The sequence below is a fragment of the Cinclus cinclus genome, chromosome 3, assembly GCF_963662255.1.
Source record: "Cinclus cinclus chromosome 3, bCinCin1.1, whole genome shotgun sequence".
NCBI classification, from domain to species: domain Eukaryota; kingdom Metazoa; phylum Chordata; class Aves; order Passeriformes; family Cinclidae; genus Cinclus; species Cinclus cinclus.
Genome location: NC_085048.1, coordinates 102,517,504 through 102,537,969, shown reverse-complemented (window position 1 = coordinate 102,537,969; position 20,466 = coordinate 102,517,504). Strand labels below are relative to the sequence as shown.

Genomic DNA, 20,466 nt, shown 5'->3' with positions numbered 1-20,466 from the left:
CAGGAAAGGCAGGTTGTGAGGAGACTTGGTTTTTGGAATACTGCTGGTGGGATTAACTTGAATAAGATAGACAGGTCACAAGTGTCTGCAAGTGGCATCACATCTGCACAACTTGTGGTTTAGTGCCAAAAAAAGCTTAGCTTAATGCCTTGCCTGACTGGGTTATTATATATGTGCTGCTGCAACTACCATATTTCTCACTTCTTGCCTTTCATCTATTCAAATCAATTGCTTTTGTTATTCTTTGGTTTTAATAATAATAACCAAAAAAAAAAAAGCACAAAAAAAACCTCCAAGCCAGAAATATCCCCACCTCTTTTCCAGTACTTTATTTTTGTCCAGGCAAATAGCAACATTAAAGGTTGTTCGTGTCTGTGCTGAGAATAAAAATTTGATTTAAGTGCTTTAATAGAACCTTTTTCTCTGCTAATGCAATTGATGTAAATTGCAAAGTTTGAAAACTTTACACACTTCTCAGAATTAAATATATTTACCTAAATGGTAGTGTTCTGATCAATGTAAAGCAAACAGGCTGTGATGGACCTTGGAAAAACACTGCTGCTGATACAGAAATCCAGAGAAGGACTGGGTTTGCTTTTCCTGTTTCCTCATGATGGCTGGTACTGCAGCTTTGAGTGGAAACTGGAGAACTGGGTTTGTCTTGGTAGATATCGGGTTTAACATGAACTCAGCAAAGCCAAAGCCATTCCTTGGATCATTCCAGAAAAGGCTTTAAAAATAATGGCTTCCTCTGGGGGCTTGTCTGTATAATACCAAAAGACAAGAGTAAAGACATAAAGCAGATGGCATGGCTCAGTAAAGCTGTGGTTGTGGGGTGTTTCAGAACTTGCTTTAGTAATTTGAACTTTCACCAGTCATTTGAGTTTGTTGAGGCTGCTTTCACACAAGGATGGGGGTGTGAGGAGAGCTGAGTAAAGACAGTGCCACTGGCAATGGCAGGTGTAGCTGCCCCGTGGTGTGCAAGGTCAGGGAATGCAAATAAGAGTAGCTGCCAAGGTGTGTCTCACCCTATGGCTGGTCACTGGCTTGGAGGGTGGAGATCCCTCAGAAAAGATCCCATTGTGAATGGGGAAATCTGGGTGTTGGCTCTCCCAAATCACCTGGCTCTGATGATGGTGCTCCCTGGTTCTCTTGGGTGTTGTCTGTGGATCTGTTGGGTTTACTGGGAACTGACTCATGTGCTTTCTCCTCTCTTCACCCTGGCCCTTCCTTCTGCTGAGGTTATTTGTTTGTTTTTCAGATGAGACCCTTTTTGCTCTTCCTGCTACATCTGCGCCTCTGATGCACTCCTCTGCAGGCAAGTTCTTTCTGCTCCCCTTTGTCTGAGTATCTCCTGCCTTTCTGACCTAATTAACCCTTTCCCACTAGTCTGCTTCTACTAAAAGTTAGCATGGGTCCAAGAATAGCCTCTGTCATATTTTTTAGTTTTGACTTTTTGGTTGATCTATTCCAGATTTTAATACACAGTCATTTGTTTATGTGGTAAACTGTTTCATAAACAAGATACAGTCATCTGAATTCTTGGACCCTTGATATAGAAGACAAGTTGATACTGTTAACAGGTTAACACATCAGAGCATAGTTGCTTTACTGATTTAGCAGAAAGAATTAATCTATAGTAACTTTCTGCAGTATTTTAAAGAAGTAAAATTTGCACCTGTAGTATTGATTTAGTGTTTTTTATTAGGTACACCATCCCCAAGTTCCCATTAAAAAAAAAAAGGTGTCAAAAAAGACTTTGGCACATGTCTGTGCAATATATTTATGCCCAAGCATCCACACTCCCCCTCTCTCTGTCTTGCCTTGCCACCCTCCTGTTCTGGCTTCGTTAATATTGCCCCCTGCACTTATCCTGCATCTTCAGCTTTACTAAGGTCTTTGCACTGCATAAAGTTGAGCCTCTTGCTCCCTTCTCTCCTAGAAGTGAAGTAGAATAACTTTAAGTGATACTGTGTATTAATGGCATGTAGTATCCTGCTAGACCTTAGAAGAGCATTTTAGTAGCTAAAGTCATGTGAACCTGTTGAAAATTTGCACTAACTTTGAGAGAACTTGCATTCTCTAACTTTCCTTTCTATTCATGGTCACAGAAAAGGTTGTGGACTTGCAGGAGCAGCCAGGTAGCACTAAGTCGCTTGGGCAAGAGGATTTTACTGCAGTCCTGCTTGATCCTGCTCCTTCTCTTCTTTCCTTCTCTTCTCTCTCAGCTGATCCCTTTAAAGAGCATGCAGCCTTTGGTACGCTCTCAGATGGATTTCCTGCAAGTGATACTTACAAAGAGAGCTCCAATGAGGTTTATAAAGAACCTATGAAAAACGCCAGAAACCCCTTTCTTGTAGAGGGAAATGATAAAGACGTTTCAGAGATGACATATTCACAACCCCCATTTACTAAAGAAGAAGCAGCCATTTTATCTCCAGATAAAGAAAAAACACAGCTAGAGGGCCCTAAAGAATTACCTAACCTGGAGAAAACACCTGCACAGCAGCTGAAAATGTCTCCAGAATCTCCCCAAGATTTATTTGAAAGAAACGAGGAAGATCTCTTCTATAACAAAGACAAGTACAGAAGAGCTGGTGATCATGATGAAGAAAGGGTGCTGAAAGAAGACCCTCTTAGGAGGGAAGAATATGCAGACTTCAAACCATTTGAGCCAATATGGGAAGTCAAAGGTGCTAGTCATGGACTGAGCAGCATGAGAGAGGATGTTGGAAGTAAGATAGATGCCAAGCTGGAGAGCAGTTCAGATGACAAATATGGTGTGGGTATGCTGAATGTGCAGAAGGATTATGAAGGAGAGAATGAAGGCAGTGCTGAAGAGCCCTCCTTCCCAAGCACCCCAGAAGCTGCAAAAGAACCGTCACAGACTTACATCACTTGTACTAAATTTGACTCTTCTCCAAGTCCTGCTGGTAACAAAGGCAAATCTCTTTCTCCACTAGAGGAAGGCGCTTCAGAAAACAGAACTGACGATGAGAAAAAAATCGCAGAACTGCAAGCTCAGATGGGCCCAGAACAAAGTAGATTTGCTGCTGGAGCAGTTGGGCAGGAAGGGCAGGGAGCTGACCCTGCTAAAGCACAGGGGGTCCCTCCAGTTTCATCCGACAATGCCACAAACATGCCCGAGGGTCTCACTCCTGACCTGGTGCAGGAGGCATACGAGATGCATGATGCAGCCTGCACAAAGCTGGCCTATGAAACCAAGATTGATTTAGTGCAAGCCTCCGAGGCGGCACAGGAGACTCTGAAACCTGTGGCACAAATTTGCCCCTCCTTCAAAGGCTCAGAAGCTGCTCCATCACCCATATTGCCGGATATCGTTATGGAAGCTCCGCTCAGCACCAGCACTGCTGCAACAGAGGCATCTGCTGTGCAGCTGGAAGCTTCCCCACTAGAAACATTTATGCCCACTGCCAAGTATGAGAGTGTAAAAGAGGCTGAAAAACCTCCTGTATACCAAGAGGCAGTGAATGCACCACTCACACAGGCCCAGGAAGCAAAGGAGACATTGGCATTCAAACAACCTGATGGGGAGAGTAGCACCACTCCTGAAGATCTTGAGACTCCTTATATATCTATTTCATGTGACTTAATTAAGGGAACAAAGGTGTCTGGTGAATCTCCTTCTCCATCTTTCCCAGAGTATTCAAAGATGCCGGTAACAGAAAGCATTTCTCGGGATGTGCCTGAAGACAAGGAACTAGATGGTACTCTGTCTCCACAGTTTGCAAAAGCTGGCCTGTTTAACAGCCGGATGATATCTGACTTTGCTGAGGAAGCAAGTGAAGATCCATGTCTCCTTTTAAAAAGTAAATCCACTGAGAGCATTGCAACTGATGAAGAACATGAGGAAGGACTGGTAGATTCAGTAGCTGCCACTGGCAAGCCTTACCTGGAGTCATTCCAACCTGAGCTGGACTCTTCAAAAATTGTTGCTGCTCCACCATCTGAGTTAATACCTGCAAAAATAGCCAAGGCAGATAAGATTCCTTTTCAAATGGAAAAGCTGGATGCTTTGGCTTATTCAGCTGATGCATCTGTTGCTATGGAACCAAAAACAGGAGATGACAAAGCTCTCTCACCCATGGAGTCTTCCCCAGTGTCAGTGGAAGAAGACTTTGTGATGTTAGGTCATCCTAGAACTGTTCCTGAATTAGTGACAGAAGCCCCTGACCGAGAAATAAGGCACAAAGATGAAGTTGAAGACATCAGTAAGGTGATCCAGTGTGAGAAGAGGCAGTTGCCTTGCCCAGAGCTGCCCTGTGATCAGTCTGTGAAGAATGTAGAAGTAAAAGCTGAGGAAGATAGCAATGCCTTGAAAAAGTCTTTGGAGGCTGTGGACAGAGAAATGCCTGAAGCGTACACCATGTCCTTACCAGCCACGGATACCTCACCTTTACCTGATGAAAAAGAGATAGTCAGTGTAGTAAAACCAGGAGCTTTTGAGAAGGAAGCTGAGAAAGAGGCTGCTTCTGTTAAAGAAAAGAAAAAAACTACTGCTGTATTTTCAGCAAAGCTGAATAAGTCTTCAGGTAATCTGTGTGTGCTGTCTTGCAGTTTGCTGATCTGCATAATTCTTTAGCTAAACTTAAGCATGTCTTGATTAACTCTTTTTAAATCCCTTTCTGTAAACTTCTCTGTAGGCCAAGGGTAACAGAAAATGTCAGTGTCTGCACTTGTGCCTTTTTCATATTCTGATTGCTTTAGTACCTTTTTTCTGTTTATCAGGGGTGGACTCAGCATCTCCAGGTTTCTCCTCCAGCTCTGCTGCTCATGGTCTGTAAATGCAGAAATAAGTGACTGTTCACTGCAGGCTTCTCCATGGTTGTCCACAGGCTGGGCATGGGATGGCCTCCCAGACTCTGAATCTGGGGTGCTGTTTGCTGTGTGCACATGATTCAAAGAGGCATTTCTTCCTTTTCAATAACAGTTCAGACATCAGATTGTAAAACTCAGGGAAATACCCCTGAGTATTTCCTGCTCCCGTATGTGCATGGAATCTGGAAAAGAGCCTGTGCATCTTCAGCCTGCATTAGATCAAGGCCAGTGGTTTAAACTAAGTGGGGAACATGAGGGAACTTAGCATGCAGGTTACTGGGAAAATAGTCATTAAAAAGTTTAAGTGTTCTGCAAACACTAAAATTGGTTTATGCACAGCACAGGTATTAATTTCTGATTCTCTTTTTAGGTAGGGCTTGCACTTCAGTGTAGTTAATTTTTCTTATAGTAATGTGCAGCTAAAGTAGCAGAAAGTTGTATTCTTTTCTCTAAACTGAACACCTCATAAATTTCCAGCTTTTTATAGACTACTTTGCTTTTTGATATTGCAGCACTCTGCTGCTACTTAAGCTTTGACCAGAAGCAATCACACACAAAAAACAAACAAAACAACAAAAAAACCCCACCAAAAGACTAGCTACTGCAGAAAGCACAGTGCTCTAAACAGAAAAGCAGAGTTAGTTTGACTCAGCAGCAGTACTGTATTTTTGCAGTAGCTGCAGCCTAGAGTTCATAAAATAGGATTACAGAATACCCTGAGGTGGAAGGGAATAGCAGGTGTGTGTTGAAGTGAACATCAGTGTTGGTGCAACTGAAATAGGTTTGGGAAATAAGGTAGAAGATGTATTTTTTGTATTTACTTTTGCCATTTCTCCTGTCTCACCTCCTCTATATGTACCGGTAAAGCAGAAAGGAGAGTTTTGTTTTACCCTTGGGGTAAAACTTCATTGATAATTTGTACTGCTGAAACTCTGTGTGTCTGTGTGTTCTGTGAAGGCTCCTCAGGCTTCCAGCAGATAGAACTGTCTAGAGAGCAGGTGTGTCTTGGACTTCATGTCAAGGGGTTAATTGCTTAGAGCTGAGACTACTTAAAAATCCAAAACAAAACACCAAAAATAAAAAAACCCAAAGCAACAAAGCAAAACACTACTTAATAGAAGAGCTTTTGTGTTAGTTGTTTTAAAGGGAGATGTTTGCAGAGGGTCTTTAATCATTGCACAGATGTAGCAGGCTGGGCATGGAAGTCCCTGCCTGGGGAAGGCAGCCTCTCATTATGGGTCTGAGGAGGACACAGCTGCTGCTCTTCCATCCTTGGGAAGCTGCCACAGAGGCTGCACACACCCAGCTGCCAGAGCAGAGAGGAGGAGTTGAACAGTGCGGGGACAGGGCCCAGATCTGTCCAGTGTGCTGTGAGCTGGGCTGGGGAGCTGCAGCCTCTCAGTGTTGTGCTTACTCTGGAGAGCAGCTGCAGTTTTCACTTTTGACATGCTGTGTTGTTTAGGAAGAAAATTTTTTGCTTTACGCCAGAGTAGCACTTGCTTAAAGCTAAATAGATGAGAATACCAATGCAAAAATGGGCCTTTTTTCTGGATTTTTCTCTACATCGTGCTGTTTTGCAAAATGCAGAACTGGACTTCTGAGGCAAGCCACAAACAGCATCAGTTGTCTGCCTTAAATGCCATACTGCTTAGGCACAATTTCAGAGTATCACTGAAGAACTAACAAGAAGGGATTGTTCATCACAAGGCCAAGTGCATCTGTGCATGTGTCTGGCCTTCTGAGTCCACCTTTGTTCTTTGGGGATTTTTTTTTTCCTGCCCATCAGTGGAACTGAAATAGATTTCACTGTGTCTTAAGACTTGTGAAATTCAGTTGGTGTGATGGTGTGACTGATACTTATTAATGCTTTAATCTGAGCTGCCTTACTGGTGCACTTAAATCTAAGGTTGTGGAATGCGTACTTAACAGTGCTGTGTTTTGGACGCTAACCTAATGCTGGTGTGTTGTAAATTCCCACCCCAATGGGCTGCAGGGAGCTAACAGGGATTCTAAAAAAGGGTGCCAGTACTTTTAAAACTTCCCCACTCTACTGGAGCAAATGTGAAGCTTTCAAGAGCCTTCTGGGTGGAAGGAGGTCTGTTAAATGGTGCCTACACTCCTGGGGTAACCTGGACAGATTTAAGAAGAACACAAAAGCAAAAAACTCCAAACCCAGACAAATTCAGAACTATAGGTAACAACTGGAACAATTTTAAGGACAAACATGCCCCTGCAACACCAGCAATTTCTACTGTCTTGAATACAGTGATTTTTTTTTTTTTTTTTTTTTGTCCCTAAGTTTGTATTTCTCAGTAGCTGCTATATTTGACTTTGAGCAAAAATAGCCTTGCTTCTCTGTCACCCTCACCAGACCTCACATCTGCATTTTTGAGCTCCATCACTTCATTGCCTGGTGAGATGTGACCTCAGAGGGCAGTGCCTGTGGGTTCAGGTGCTGCTGGCCCACAGGAGCTGTGAGGAGCAGACATGGGGAGCCATGGATTAGGGCCAGCCTCTGACAGGGCTTTAATGCCATCTAGTGTTTATCACCGAGGTAGAACCCCAGCGCCTCACAGATTGGAAGGGATCCATCCAGGTTTGGAGAAATTCCCAGCTCCTGAAATGAGTCTGAGAAGTGAAAGCTAAATATACACATTACATATCTCAGCCCTTCTGTTGCATGGGCTTTCTTCTCTAATACTGGTCATTAATCCTCCCCAAGCCCATGCTTTCCACAAACATGGCTTTGATTGATGGGACGTGGAGGTTTTTATGCTATTGATATTATTGAATTATAGACTCAAAACCTCTGGCCACAACAAAGTTACGTACTCAAATGGAAATTGGTAGTTTAAATTCCTCAGTGGGTCCATGTTGAGTATAACAATATCTGGAAGCAATGTTAAGATCTTTACTATCAAACACTCAATTTCCCAGAATACCCTTGTTTTATGGTGGGTTTGACCACCAGCTCTGTAGACACTGCCTTCAGATTAACTCTAACTGGTCTGTTTGTCTTCATTACAGGCACTCAAAAATGCAGCTAATTAATAATATTTTACATTTCCTGTATTTTCTTGAGGGAGCAAATATGAAGGTGAAGCCCATGTGGGAAGTGTACTTTGAGAGGGTGGTACTAATGCAGAATCTTTCCTTTTTCCTTCTACAACATGGGGGCATAAATCAAATACTTTTGTGATGCTGTAACAGAAACCAGGTCATTGTAGTTGTGTGAAGCTTAAAGGATATTAGAAGTTCTGCCTGATACCAGCAATACCCATTTGGAGAGTTTCTGTTGTTTTCTGTGTTTGTAGTGAGTTAAATGGAGCTGCTCAGCAGATGGGAGATGTTAGTTGTTTTTCATTGGAGAAAAAAGGCCTTGGAATGTCTCTGAGTTTCTTTCAGAAGTAGATTGGTAAAATTCTATTTAATTCAACATAAACGGTCTTGATTTAATTTAATCTCCTTGTATTCTTAGGGTCTTTGCTTGTTCAGGTCATCTTTTATGCTACCAGGTAAATGGAGAGTTCCAGAGGGCAGAGAATTTGCCGAGGAGGAGCAATGGGGGAAAAGCCAAACATTTTTCTGAAGGAAAGACACAGACCTGCTGTGTTTCATTAGAGTTCTTGTGACCCCTGTTGAGAGGTAAAGACTTGTGTCACTGAGGCTGCTAAAAAAGCAAAGCCTGAGGGAAGTTCCTTCAGAGTGGCAGAACTGGGGAGAAAAGGGAGCATTTGGACCAAGTTCCTAACTTTGCCAGATAGGCACCAGCATTGAGGGTGGTGCAGTGCTGTTCTCAGTGCCCCTGCCCAGAGTGATTTTATGTGAGAATAGTGAGTGAGGAAAGCAGTGGCCCTACCAGGCAGCAGCCCTGTGTAGCCCGGGGCGTTCCACGACACATGTCCAGAACTGATTGTGTCTGACTTGTCTGGGGGACCTGATAATGCCACCTCCTCTGTACTTGATGTTCAGCCATGCTCTAGAGGCAGGTGTGCAATATCCCTGCTGAAAACAGACCTGTTCCAGAAGTTTGGCAGTGCTGGTGCCCACTTTATGTGTAGAGTAGAGTCTCCTCTTTCTTTCCTGAAGTGGGAGATGGATTTCATTATGTGTGTGTTTGCATGGAGTGGTGAGAGTGAACACTGAGTACACAGAGAGTAAAGAGGAGGATCTGGAGGCCAGGGAGGAACTCCTGGGGGGCAGTGAGGGCACACTGGAGATGGGAGAAACAGGACTGGTGGTGCAGCCAGTCTGCTGTAGCCACAACAAACTCTGGTTCAAAAGAGTATCATAAATGTACTATTTTAAGTACAAGAGATAAAGAATATAAATATGAAATGAAGAGACTTTAATTTGGTATCTTTAGAGATTTGATAATTAGTGGAAAGACCTTTGAAAACATAATGTGTTTGGTAGATTTATTGACAGTGCAAATATGGAGGGGGACTCACAGGTTTTGGCAGTTTCCAGTTCAGCCTGAAGACAGAAGCAGATTCCCTGACATGTTTTGTACGTTTTTGGTACAGTGCAACTTTTCACATTTGCTTGCATGGTGATGTTTGAATATACACTCCCTACTTCCCTCCTATTTTGGATTTGTATGGATTTACCTGTTGAAATTGGAACTGAAATGTGTATCTTTGTATAAGTTAAAAAGATCTTAAGTATAAGTTAACTGATCTTGCTGTCAAAGGGGGCCTTAATTTTATGTGGCAGTTGAAGTCAAAACTAGGGCTTTTAGATCTCTTTGTTGTAATCTTTCTCAGTGTTAAGATTGTTCTAATGAAAAGTGAAGCTGTCTATTAAAGGTCTGCTTCAGGCTCTCTAGCCCTCCTGGTCTACAGTGTTTTCATGGAAATGTGGGAATGCCCTTTTCTAATTCTTAAGAAAATGGTGTACTAGATTTTTAAGAGGCTTTGGAGCAGTACTGGGAAGATTTTAGCTTTCTGTTATTAACTCCAGATCCTAAGAAGCAACTCCAAGCTGGAAAAGAAGTTGTATTTTTTTCAGCGGGGGTGGAAACAAAATGACAACAGGATCCTCACAGCTCTTCTCTTTCAGATTCAGAGTTGTAGGTGACTCTTCTGTTTGTGCAATAGTTTCTATATGTTACTTTCTATGTGTTGGTACTGTAAACTGTCAGGTTCCTGTTTTTATTTAAATGAAGGGAACAGTTAATTGTCCTGTCAGCAGCTGCAGACAGAGAATGCTGACATAAAATAAAAAAGGGGAAGGTGTTTGCTTATAGGAGTTGGTTAGTAAAGGGCTGAGTAACTTTATCTATAGCCTTCCTTAAGAGGAATAAATATGGCTGAGCAACTCCTGAGGACTAAAGATACCAGCAAAAGGATTAATCGTGTTCATCATGAGCCTCTGCTTTTGTTCCAGGCACAGAAAGGGTCCTTTTCTGTTTCCCTTCACGCTGCTTGTTGTGAAGGGAGAAGTGTTACAAAGACGTTTCTGTTAGTCCTCCAGCAGGCAGACGTTAGTTTACAGAAACCCGAGGGGAAGCCATACATCTGGGAAATTTGTAAATGCCTTTGAACCTCTGTTTGAAAAGCAATCTATTTAAAGCTCGTCTGGTAACTGCTTTTAGCCGTGCCGCGAAAAGCCGCTTAGCGAGGCCGGGCTTTGGAGTCCTCCTCGCTCGCTGCCGTCCGTGCGGCGGGTTCGCCGTGCCGGGAGGAGCCGGGAGGAGCCGGGAGGAGCCGGGAGCAGCCGCTCCCGCCGTGCCAGCGCTCCTCGGCGGCGCTCCGGGGCCGTGCGCTGCCAGCACTGCGTCAGCTCCACACCCCATCAGCTGACCCGCTCCTGCAGCACCAGTGCAGCACCACTGCGGAGCCCGGGGAAGCCCATGGTTCCCTTCCTGGGCTGCAGGGCGCTTCTCCCGCAGCTCTCCCCTCTTGGAATGCATAATTGATAATCGCAGCTGGAGAGATGGACAGTCAGCCGAGCAGTTGGAAGGATAAGGGTATTTATTCTTTTTATTCTTTCACCTTTTTTCCATTTGATTCTTTTGAGATGATGTGGATTGTTTTCAGCTGATGGTGTCTGTAGCACGTATTTATTTGATTGTCATGTAGCCAAAGATATGGAGTCTTTGTGTCACCTGCAGAATTCTAAAAGCTGCAGGTTAAAATGGGTAAATGCGAGCAATGCAGAAGAATAAATACTTTATGCAGGTGAAACAACTCGTATGACACTGCAGATCTTTTCCAGTGCCAGAAAGCATATAATGAAGGGCTTGTTTTGCTATGCAGGGCACAAATACCAGCATAGTCCCAGTTCAGTCTGTGGTCCTTGCAAATGTTGAGATTATTAATAATCTAACAGTACTATTAACTGAAAATCCCCATGGAACCTGCAGGTCATTTGTAATATTTTTAAGAGGAGAGATTGCATGCAGACTACAGCAGGGTTGGGGGTATTTTCTCAAAATGTTTGAAATCTACCCTTAATCCTGTTTGCTTTGAATCTTTCATAATTCTGCTGAATTCTAGGTAAAACTGTCTGAGTTTTCAGAATTTACAACCATAATATCAAATTGTTTTAGGTAAATAAGTAGCTAACCTTAAATTAGTGTGGTGCTGACCTTTGTTCCTGTAAGCACCAATGGGAGATCTCCGGTGTAAATCTCTGTGGATCATTACATTAGTACTCAGTGTGTTAGAGTTTAAGCCTTATATGAATAAGTAATCGTCATACTTTACCAACAGGACAAGCTTTAAAAATTTTAATAATCTCTGCATACTTAAATATATTTTAAAGGGCCCTGTCGTGCTTGGTGCTTGTGAAGTTTTTCTCTTTTTTTGGGAATTATTGGTCAAAATCTGGGATTTTAAAATGTTTTTTCCACTTGGACAAAATCGCCAGCTCTCTGAAATCCATAGAATGCTTTATCAGAACCTAAATATATAGCAAAAAAGTCCTGAACGTGAAAACACTTTGTCCTTACAAAATCATGTTCTTAAAGTTTGATCTTTCATTAAAGGGTTGTAAAATATTAGGAAAAATATTGTGCAGTGTTTAGTAACATGTTGTTGATGTGTAAGTAATTTAAATGTTCAAGGCTTCATATGTCAGGCCTGTAATTCTTGGGGATGGGAAGATATAAAGGAAAGTGGTGAGGTCAGAAGGTTTTGGTAAAAATTGAAACGCAAGTTCCCTTTTTGTGTTCAGGCCAAATTTTCAGGTTTCTTTTACAACCAGCCCAGCAGGCATGGTGCTGATCTGAAAGCACATTTCCAACCCTGGAATTTGAGGCCCTGAGAATAATGGAGTCTGTTTGGGTTTAAAACCCCTGAGTTCCTATCCTGAGCAGAGATCAGGTCTGAAAGAATATGGAAGCAGAAATGAAAGTTTTCAGGGAAGCAGAAGACCCTGGTTCCTCTCCTTTTGCAGCTGCCGTTGAAGCCTGCTTTAGAGTTGTTTGTTTGTTTAGAACAAGATGAAGACGCCGTGTTTCACGTTCTTCTTTCCTTAGGTCAGGCTCCAGTGGCATGGAAAATGATGGGTAAAGTTCAGGGACTGATTGCACTATTCATCAAGCCCCAAAATAAATATAGAGGCAAATACTGCAATATGCTTCTTTCCATGCTAAAAAATGACTTAAAAAAATTAAATCTAAAGCTAGAGAAGAGCAAAAAGTATGGTTTGCAATTGGACTTTGCAGCTGAAACACTACTTCCTAATGAATATAATCTTAAATTTAGATTTAGTTAATGTGTTGTAGTTGAGGAACAAGCATAATGCAAGTGGTACAACCTGTGGCATTGATTAATACCTGTGGTATAGATAATCTAGATGGATAGGATGAAAGAGCTCTACCCTGGGGGTAGCATGATTTTAATTTTTAATGCTCTTGAAGATAGGCCCTATGGAGTAATTAGTACTAAAATGTAACATTTATTTATTTAATTTTTAATGATTTCAAGGAATTGTCAAGTTTTAATGGCCAAATATTGATGTGATGGTATGGTGAACAGCACAGAATTATTTTCTAATTAATGAGCAAAAATCTCTCTGAATTTTGGTTTAACTTACTTAACTGATGGCAAAGATTGCATAGGCAACCTTTATCATGAATATTTGGGGCTTTCCCAATTGGCACATTGTGCACACCTGCAGGAGTATCTGGTCTAGTAGAAATGAAAGGAAAATGTTGCTTTGGCTCATTAGGTAGTCGGTGTTTTCTTTGATAGCATGCTTTGTTGTCATTCTAGCATGTATTTGTGAAATCTGTATCACTTTTTTGTGCTGGGGTTGTGGTGCAGATGTGCCAAGCCTGAACTGTGCGTGGTGCAGCCTTGTTCTGTGCCTCTGGCACCCAGCTGGAGCCACCTGCCCATCCTCCCGGGGATGTGCTGCTCCACAGGGATGCCTGTCCTTGGGACAGGGACAGCTCTGTTGGTGGCAGCCCCACGTGCTTGGCACCACTTGCAGTCCTGCTGTCACCACCCACTTTCTCCAGCCAGGAGCGGGTGGTTGTTCCTGGCCTGCAAGGAGACGGTCAAGAACCCTACTGGCTTCGGATGCATCTGATGAGGGTGAATGGAGCCTGCAGTTTTGTGGCCGTCTCTGCTCCTGGTAGGATGTCAACCAGGATTTTGAGTAATCATCCTGATGCAGGAAGTGTTGAAAATGTCAAACCCCAGTCTGTGGTGGTGCTCGACACACCAGCCACTGGATGGTGGCTTCTCCTGGGGGTTGGGCTGTGCCCCACTCCAGTGGAACTGTGGGGTCAGCACTCGGGTTCTCTGCACAGAGATCACTAGAACCCCTGAAGATCACATCATGTGTGAATATGAAATTTATTAAGTGCAAGTGGAAAAGGCCTCTCAGCAGAAATGCAGAGCAATTTGTGGTTGTGGATTTTCTCCCCAGCAGCTTTTCCTGCTCAGTGACAGATGGAACACTGCACCGCAGCCGTGCTGAAAGCTGCCCGTTCTCAGTGCTGCCGTCCCATTTCCCTACTGGGACAACGCTAAATGGAGCCAGAAAAGGCTCTGCCCTGCCTGAGAATATAAAAGATCTTTGCCTACCTTTCACATCACAGAAAAGTTCCAGTGTAACAACGCCCGTAAATCGTACAGTGTTTTCCTCCCTCTCCCCTCCCCTTTGACACAAGCAGCATTTCTTTGGCGCTGAAGCGCGGGGTTTGTTGGGCTGTAAATACGGGATGGATTTGTTCACTGGGGAGTTGCTCATGGTGCCGCTGCATTCCAAGGACTTAGCGCGCAGGCGGCCTGCGGCCGCTGCCTTTCCTATGGCACATGGAAGCGGGCGGAGGTTGCGTAGCTCCGACCTCCGAGTGCCCTCGCAGGAAGTGGAAAACGCTGGGAGCTGAGCCGTGCCAGGGCTGGGTGGTTGCAGCACGCTCAAGATGGATGCCAAAATGGGTTAGTCCCTTTTTCTTGGTTTTCTGTGCTACACGTGAGCTCTGCTCGCTCGTAGGTCTCGCTTTTAATTTCTCTTTCCAAAAACAAAAAACAAGCAAAAAAAAAAAAAAAAAAAAAAAAAAGAAAGGAAAAAAAAAAGACAGGGTTGCTTGGTTCTGGGTTTTTTTAAAAGAGGATTATCAGGTTAAATATCAGACCGCTTGTTTTTGTCATAAAAGCCCTATGTGAGTTGCTCAATTTTAAGTTAAATATCTGAAAGGAAAAGACTTTAAATAATACAGTGCTATCGTAGCATTTGCTTTAAAAGCAACATGTAACTGGATGAGTTGTGCGTGTAAGGCACGGGTGGTACAGGACTATTTTTAGATGTACCAAGTGACAGCATGCTTACCAAATGTAGGCAGCTGTTCTTGTTTTAGAATAGGCCTGCAAGATGTGCATTAATCGTATTTATTTTATTGTACTTCATATTGTATAAAATGCAGCTCAGAACAGTTTCCATTAGGAAAGATGTTGCAGGGCTGTTGCTGAAAATTGGTTTGGGATTTTTCTTTTCTGGTTTTATTTTTAATCTGTGAATATTTTGCTTGTAAGTTAAAGCCAGAAGACTGCTTCTAGTAATGCTTTTAATATTTTCCTTTCAAAATAAATGCAAGTAACTTATTTCTGATGAATCGGAGAATACAAATCAGGGCTTCATCTTCTTTCTTGGACTGTGAAATTACAAAGCAGCCTTTTAGTGACTTAAACACTGAATTTCCTTTGAGGAATTGACGATGAAACCAGATCCGTATGTCATAAGGCCAACGCTCAAAAGAGTGGAGATGGAATGAGGAAAAATTTTTTTTTTATGTGCAGCTTAACTCTGGTCCTGGAGCTACTGGCGTGGATTTTTCTTACTGATTACCGAGAACAAGACTTGATGGGTTGCTAAAGGCCATTTGGCTTTTGCTGTGTGCTTTAATTCCAGCAAGGTACCTTTGTTTCTGGCATTCTGGAACTGTCACACAGATGAATTACTCTCTTTATATTCCTTATAACATGCATTCATGCATGGAATTAGTGATTTCCTATGGAGCAGGAAGAGCCCACAACTTTAAAGCTGTGCAGGCAGGAGGGAGCAGCTCGTTTACAGAAATAATGCTGTCTGCAGTCAGAGAGGAGCAGGGCTTGTACTGAATGTGTCACCTGATACAGGGGCAGCACCAAATTCAAGTGGATGGATGCTCAAATTGTGGCATTTAAAAATAAACATAGTTTAAGTACTTGCAGCAAATGCTCCAAAAAAAAGGAGGATTTTTTCTTTAAAGATGCCTACCATGATTTAGGAGCACAAAATCCAGCAACTGACAAGACTGGTGGTGAAGATCTCACCCAGGTGTTGAGGCTCCTTGTAGCTCAGTTTAGGTTTACAAGGTTTACAGTCACACAATTTTGTTGATGTTAAATGCAAGGTGTGCTGAGACAATAACAGATTTTGTGTCTGGAAGCAAGGGAAGAACTCAAGGAAAAAGGTAAATTTTGGGATTGCAACACACACAAAAGCAGATCTAGGACGACTTGATTTTGATTTGTACAAATATGAGGGAGAAGTGTTGCTTGGAGCCTGAGCTGCAGTTGGAAGGAGGAGGAGTTTGGATTGGACGTGCTGGGAAAGCAGGAGCATTGCCTTTGGGCATGCTGCTGTATCTCTGCCCCCATATGTTTGTGCAGTCACATTTTGGCAGTTCCAGGCCCTGATCTGGCTGGCTCCTGGCTTTCTGGGGTGGTTTTGGCACAGCACAGGCATCCAGGCTGGAAGAAAGGGGTGGGATGAAGGGTGCTGGAACGGTGAGACTGTTCTTTCCACAGCATTTGTGGTCTGTGATAAATTGAAGGTGTTGGTGCAGCTGTAACCTGGCTGTGTCTGTGGGGCTGCAGGCAACTACTGCTGAAATGTGAATTAATACTGGGGTTACATACTTTGCATTAGGGTGGGTTTAAGTTTCTGACCATGGTTTTAATCTTCCCTGCTATGCAGAATAGTTTCCATGTTGGCATAACTGGAAAGAAGTTCAGCTCTTGAAAATCTGGGAAAACATACCCCAGAGGCTTTGGCATGTTGTACCTACAAAAGGGTTACACAGACTTTGCCATTCAGAGGCTACCTAAGTGTTGAATGTTGGTGCATGACTGTGTTTTCTTTCATCCTGTGAGAAATAATAGACAAATTCTGTTTTTTAAAAGTTTTTAGAGTCATCCAAATAATCTGTTCCAAGATGTGATATCCTGTTTTACAGTTAATTCTGGTGATGTTTAGGGTGAGGCAGGATTACTGAACGTGCAGTGCAATAGTAATATGCTTCTGTAATTCGTCTTGAATTCTGTCTCTCATAGGTTATTCCTGTTAACAAACTGATCTGCAGTGGGTGCGTGAAGCCATTACCTATGCCTCGTGTAGGGGTGTGCTTTGCTCTGAACATTGGTGCTAAAAATGGCATAATGTTGTGTTCTCTAATGAGAGTCACTCAAGGAAAACTAAACTTGGTTTGCAAATGAAGTCTTCAGCATTGGAGCACAGCAGATTTAGCCTGGATTGACATTTCAGGGAGAGTATTCCCTCCTGATGGCTCAGTCTTGTCACCCATAATCAACATTATAAACTCCCGTGGGAATGCTTCTGTCAAAAGAAAACAAAATGAACTGTTTAATGAGCCTTTGAGCAGTGCCTTTGCCTCTACCAGGGTTGGAAAGATATAATCGTTTAGAGATCTGTTGGTGTCTTGTTATCTGTCCTAACAGGAAATTGGAATCAATCTCGCCAGGGAGTGACCTCCACAAAATGCCTGACTGTGAGAGAAAATGAAGCACAAACTGCTGTGGTTCTGGTGCAGAACACAGCACAGTAGCTGAAGAGATGAACTCTTGACATTGCTTAAGGGCAGCATTGTTTTAAAATTTGAACAATTGCGTCTGGAGTAATCTTAATAGCAGTAATCCCAATAACCTGAAGTCCAGAGCAGAAACAGTACTAAATAACCTATTTCCAGTTGTGGATTCAGCTCTGGTTTGATGGGGGTTCACAAGTTCTGCTTTTGGTGACACTCAGCAATCGAGTGAATAATGAAAAATTACTGCCTTGATACAAATGCTTAAGGTGTCTTGTTCTAATTTCTCACCTCTTTTAAATTGTAGTTGTTGACCTCCTTTACTGGCGAGACATTAAGAAGACCGGGGTGGTGTTTGGAGCCAGCTTGTTCCTGCTGCTCTCATTAACAGTGTTCAGCATCGTGAGCGTCACAGCCTACATTGCCCTGGCCCTGCTCTCTGTCACCATCAGCTTTAGGATATACAAGGGAGTTATCCAGGCAATCCAGAAGTCTGATGAGGGCCACCCCTTCAGGTGAGATTTTTCTTTTAATTAAGCAAAATTGTGTTGGTGAGAGCTGCAGTGTTGGTGCTGTCAGAAGTGGTGGGTGACAAGTGCTGCAAGATGTTGCATAATAGCGTAAATAGACTCTGTACTGAAAAATGTGCTCCCCACTTTCAGGTTTTCTCAAGAGTCATACAGTAAATAGAGAAAATGGGCTGAGGGTTTGGTACAAGGGATGGGAAAATCAGAATAAATGTAGCAGGGTTTAAATAATGACATGGGGCTACTTTAATCTTTTTGAAACTTCGAAGACCTTAAAATGTGTGGTTTAGTGTGTAGCAGTGTAGCTGTGATCCCCACTTGTAAGGTCAGTGACAGGGTCCAGATACCCACTGCTGCAGAGCTGCCTCTAAAGAGAAATAAAACCTTATTAATATGTGTTGGAGGATTTGTAGGAGTGTGTGTTTACTGTTTTCCTGCCAGTCCTGTCCCTGTCTGCCCAGCCTTGCTTCTCCCTGTTATTAGTGAGTGAATTGGCTCAGTGTCCCCTTGCAGCCTTTGGAAAGTCCTGTTTGCCCCTCTTATCTACAGCCCATCACCTGTAAGGCAAAGCAGAATGTTTCTGTAGGTTTCTCTCCATTCCTCCCAGACCATAGGCAGTGGCTCTTTTTACAGTCTGGGACAAAATTCTGGGAAGAAAACACAACCCCCCCCCCACCATTAGAGTGAATATTCCCAGTCAAAATCTTGTTTGCTTCTTATTATCCAAACAAAAATTTAAAGTTTTTTCTTAGCAAGAACAAGACGAACTTGTTCTGCCTGTGCTCTTTCTGCAGTTTTTCTCTAAAAATACTGATATTCCTGAGTAGCTTCCAGACATTCTCACCCAGAATACCTGGTTTCTTGCTTCTTTCTGTATAGCTTAGCTACAGATATTTTTATATCTGTAGATATAAAAGATAATATGTTTTGAAGGATATTTTTACTTGAAAAATCCTGAGAGAAGGATTGGATTTTTGATACAGGCACTGAGTATCCTGTGGATAAGCTGGGAAGGGTGAGCAGATGGAAGTCAAGGGTGGATGGCAGAATGTAGCCTTGAAATGGCAGTTACCATTTGAAATATTTTCATTTGTCTTGGACTTGCCACAAGGTCATGTTTAGCTTTGCCTTAAATGACATACATGGGAGCATTGTGCAATTTTCTCATTAAAAAATCCCCAAACAAAACCACCCCAAAGCAGAATCCCACTAAAGAAAAGTTTAACAACTGTAAAATGAGCTCTGTGTTACAGATGTGCTGTGTGTTGCTCCTTCTGCCTCCAGCATGCACATTAGATAAATAATTTAAATTTTGTTTAAAGACTCCAAATTGCCATAGCCACTGCAACTATAGATAAGTGACAGTGGAGTGGAAGGGTCATTTAACCAGATAGGCATTTGTATCTTTATGCAAAAGAACTTCTCTCACTAGATGTAGAAATTTTTTTCTAACAAATGAGAAATTTAGCTCATTTTGCTGTGCAAGAGTATGTTAGAGCTTAATGGTAACTCTACCAGTGGAGAACTCCATCTCCATCCAGGGGTAGAAATTGATATATTGCTTTTGTAGGATTTTTTTTTTTTCATTGTCTTAGCCTGCCCACCTTTTCTGCCTGGTGCAGGTAGCTGAGTAAATAGCAGTGAGAAAAAATTGCTTTGCTAAGAATAACTCTGGTTAGTTCTGTCCTGTCCTTTCAGCGTGCTTCACACTGTAATGTTTGTTTCTCTCTAGCACACAAAGGAGGTTCTGTTGATACTATATCTAACACTTAGATGAAGTTTGCAGCACTGTTATACTCAGGTTTCCTGGCTGCCTTCTGCAGGGCTTACCTGGATTCAGATGTGGCCCTGTCCGAGGAGCTCATCCAGAAGTACAGCAACGTTGTGCTGGGCCATGTGAACGGCACCATCCGGGAGCTGCGGCGCCTCTTCCTTGTCGATGACCTGGTGGATTCCCTCAAGGTGAGTTTGCTTCTGTCAGGACATTGCTGCTGACCCACGTTAGGAAAGCCTGCTGGTCCTTGCAGAGTGAACACTATTAAGTAAATAACGAGGTGTAGTTTGCTTTTGGAAGTGTTCATCACAGGCTGGATATCGAGTGCTGCCTGCAGTGATGGGGTAATTGTGAAGGATAACTGGGTGCAGTAACACAAATGGAAAGCAGAAATAAGCTGTGGCTGCCTGCAGCAAACTGTTCCAGCTTCTTGCTGGTGCCTCTCACAAGCAGAAATCTAAAAAAGCCAAGCCATGCTCCAGTCTGGGCAGCGGGGATGTGTCACTGATGTGTGTGTCCGTCTGGAAAACCTGGCTCTGGGCTAGATTGTCCCAGCCTGGTTTGGAGTTGGTTTTCTGTTTGTGGTTACTGCACAGCTCCCTGGCTCAAACAGGAGTTCTTGTTCCGCTTTCTGCTGCAATGGTGAGGACTGAGTGATGTCCTTGGATTACTGGGAAGGTGGACACTTGCTCCAGCCCCTGGATTTGAATTTGAAAGCTGCTGCTTTTGGTGATGGGAATTACTGAAAATGGGGTTTACAAATTACTCTACCCAGAGTGAGCAGTGCTGTATAACAGCTTGAGTACATCCATGTAGAATCTAATGCGATGTATTGCCAGTGGAGGAGTGCAACTGTCTGTGAAGAATAGTAATAAATAAAACAAAATGTAGCAGAAAACCCCCCAACAACAAAACACACCAAAAAAACCTTCCAAACTAAAAGAATTGGTTGATAACCCTTTGGTTTTCTTCTGAGACAGTTGTATTATTTCCTTTCAAGCTCTGATCACCCTTCTTTGTTTTTGAAACTGGTGTTTCCTTTACCCAGTGCAGTATGGGGT

At 42.9% G+C, this 20,466-nt stretch overlaps 1 protein-coding gene across 7 annotated transcripts in view; it reads left to right on the top strand.

Annotated features, from left to right (window-relative positions):
• The window catches only part of RTN4 (reticulon 4), a 41,404-nt gene that overhangs the window by 13,572 nt on the left and 7,366 nt on the right, over positions 1-20,466 (top strand). For 3 of the 7 annotated variants that reach the window (XM_062490594.1, XM_062490593.1, XM_062490592.1), the window contains 4 exons: positions 1,262-1,318; positions 2,112-4,553; positions 17,412-17,619; positions 19,455-19,593. In XM_062490594.1, coding sequence (XP_062346578.1) covers positions 1,262-1,318; positions 2,112-4,553; positions 17,412-17,619; positions 19,455-19,593 — 2,846 coding nt within the window. Of the gene's footprint in view, positions 1-1,261; positions 1,319-2,111; positions 4,554-10,619; positions 10,811-13,516; positions 14,238-17,411; positions 17,620-19,454; positions 19,594-20,466 lie in introns of those variants that run through there. The other 4 variants (XM_062490595.1, XM_062490597.1, XM_062490599.1 and 1 more) reach the window with 4 other exon arrangements.